Source organism: Watersipora subatra, chromosome 3, assembly GCF_963576615.1.
Source record: "Watersipora subatra chromosome 3, tzWatSuba1.1, whole genome shotgun sequence".
Lineage (NCBI taxonomy): Eukaryota > Metazoa > Bryozoa > Gymnolaemata > Cheilostomatida > Watersiporidae > Watersipora > Watersipora subatra.
The window spans coordinates 40,376,639-40,378,656 of NC_088710.1; the positions used below are offsets into that span (position 1 = coordinate 40,376,639).

General features: G+C 35.9%; 1 protein-coding gene across 1 annotated transcript; it reads left to right on the forward strand.

Annotated features, from left to right (window-relative positions):
• The first annotated feature begins 400 nt into the window (after positions 1-400).
• On the forward strand, positions 401-1,212 carry LOC137390596 (uncharacterized). Its single transcript, XM_068076924.1, has 3 exons — positions 401-404; positions 455-886; positions 1,079-1,212. Exons 1-3 carry the CDS (start codon positions 401-403, stop codon positions 1,210-1,212), a joined length of 570 nt encoding a protein of 189 aa, XP_067933025.1.
• The last annotated feature ends 806 nt before the right edge of the window (positions 1,213-2,018 follow it).

The window sequence follows — 2,018 nt, forward strand, 5'->3', positions numbered from 1 at the left end:
ATATTTTTTCTGCAGTCGTAAGGAGTATTCAATTGGAATAAAATGCCACCCATGTGCCATATACATGTACACATACCCACAACGTGTAGGGAATCTGAAAGTGCCCTAGAAGTGATAGCAGTTTGTTTTTTTTCCTAAAAAGTCGGAAGTTATGAACCTGACACTCATTGACCAGTACTCTCTTCAGTGCTCACTGTGTGTAGTCATAGCAAGAGGAATAAGATCGCCAAGAAATATCTCAAACATGAAATTTGACTGTTGCTGACAGTGTGTATTGCCAATTCGTTTCAGGTGGCGGTTAATCTCAGTGAATCACCTCCTCACACTGTTGAAAATCGAGGAAAAATACAGATTGAAGCAGTCGAGTCTACACCACATGCGCTGTCTTCTGTTGATTCTGATGAGTTAGACATTACTCGGTCTTTCTCAGATCCGTTTGCTATTTACCAGTTAGAGGAGGGGGATGTTGACATCCAAACAGCCAGGAGTGTCCAAGGATGTCATGATCAGGATGATATAAATGGAGGGGTTACTCTAGACAATTCTGATACTATAGCCTCTGAAGATTTTTCTAGCCTAGCTAGGGATGTAGCTATTCCTCAGTTAACCTCATCAAATTATGCAGAGGGGAGCTCACCATCAAACGTTCTCACTTCTAGGGATAATACTGACTCTGTTGTGAAAGCTAGCGACACTAATCAGGCAGAGTCTAACAGCTCATGCACAGCAAGTGCCGATGCTTATGCAATGAGGGACAAAGCACGTAATACCCAGAAAGTTTCTGAATCTGAAACCACGCAGGCTCAAGTAAAAAGCTGTGATGACCTTGCAATAGATATGCAATATGCTGAGAATACACATGGTAGTGAGGAGATGAAAGGCCGAGGTGTGTATGGAAAAGATGGAAATGATGTAACCATCAGCAAAAAAAATAATCTGAAGTTTTGCATGTTTATTAGTTTTTACTTTTATGAACACTTTCATTATTTACCTCCAGACTTTCCTCTGCTTTCACTTTCACCAGAAAACATAAGTAATGTAGCTTGAAAGCACAAATAAATCCAATCATTTTTTTTAGAAAAAGTGAAAGATGAATCATCGGTGTCATCAAACAGCACTGATGGCACTCTCATTACTAGTTCATTGGAGAATCCTCCCGTTCCAAGGCACTCCATACTGAGAGCGTGTGGTGATATTAAAAATGGTAAATAATGTAGTAAATATGGAAATATTCTTTGTGAAATATTCAATGTTAACGACTCCAACATCCAAAATATATTATAAAAATACATTTATACCCATGATACACACATCTTTAATGATCATATATCATTGTACATGATCTGCACATCTGCAACAATTATATAATAACATATTATTGCCAATACCGGAAACTGTCTTAAAACAATATAATGTTTTTGTATTATACACATAAACAAGTAGTATTAATTTTAGTGTTTCTATAGATTATCTTGGTATGTATCTTGGTATGTAAATATAGGATTTAAACGCACTGTAAATATTCATGGCGTGGTTTCACAATTCAACTGTAGTATAAAAGAGCCAACAGAGTTATATAATGATAATATTTATTGATCACATGACTTTCCTTCTGGAATGTTCCTTATTTAACAGAACTACTGTATATAAAGGATTGTAGAACATAATAAAAGTGAACTCTATGCATGTAAGAAAAGTGACTAATATTATTACTAGCTCAGTTTTTTTCATATATTCCTATGAATAAAGAGTAAGTAATATATTATTTACCTCAACTATAAGTCTACCATTAAACTGTGTTGTTGAAGTTCTTACTACATCTCTCACTCTCTTGTCTATATGTTGCAGTATAACTTTGACATGGTACTTGCTTGTTCAAATGTTAGCCAAGATTTGCTCTATACATCATCAGCACCTGACTACTAGATATTTAGACCCTCAATAGCTCGGGTAAAGAAAACAGGCTATCAATAGCTGAACAGGCTGAACAATTTTGCTATTCAAACATACGAATGGGT

Coding starts and splice junctions, on each gene's coding strand:
- LOC137390596 (XM_068076924.1), top strand. Junction 887..1,078: donor TGAGGAGATGAAAGGCCGAG/GTGTGTATGGAA, acceptor CATTTTTTTTAG/AAAAAGTGAAAGATGAATCA.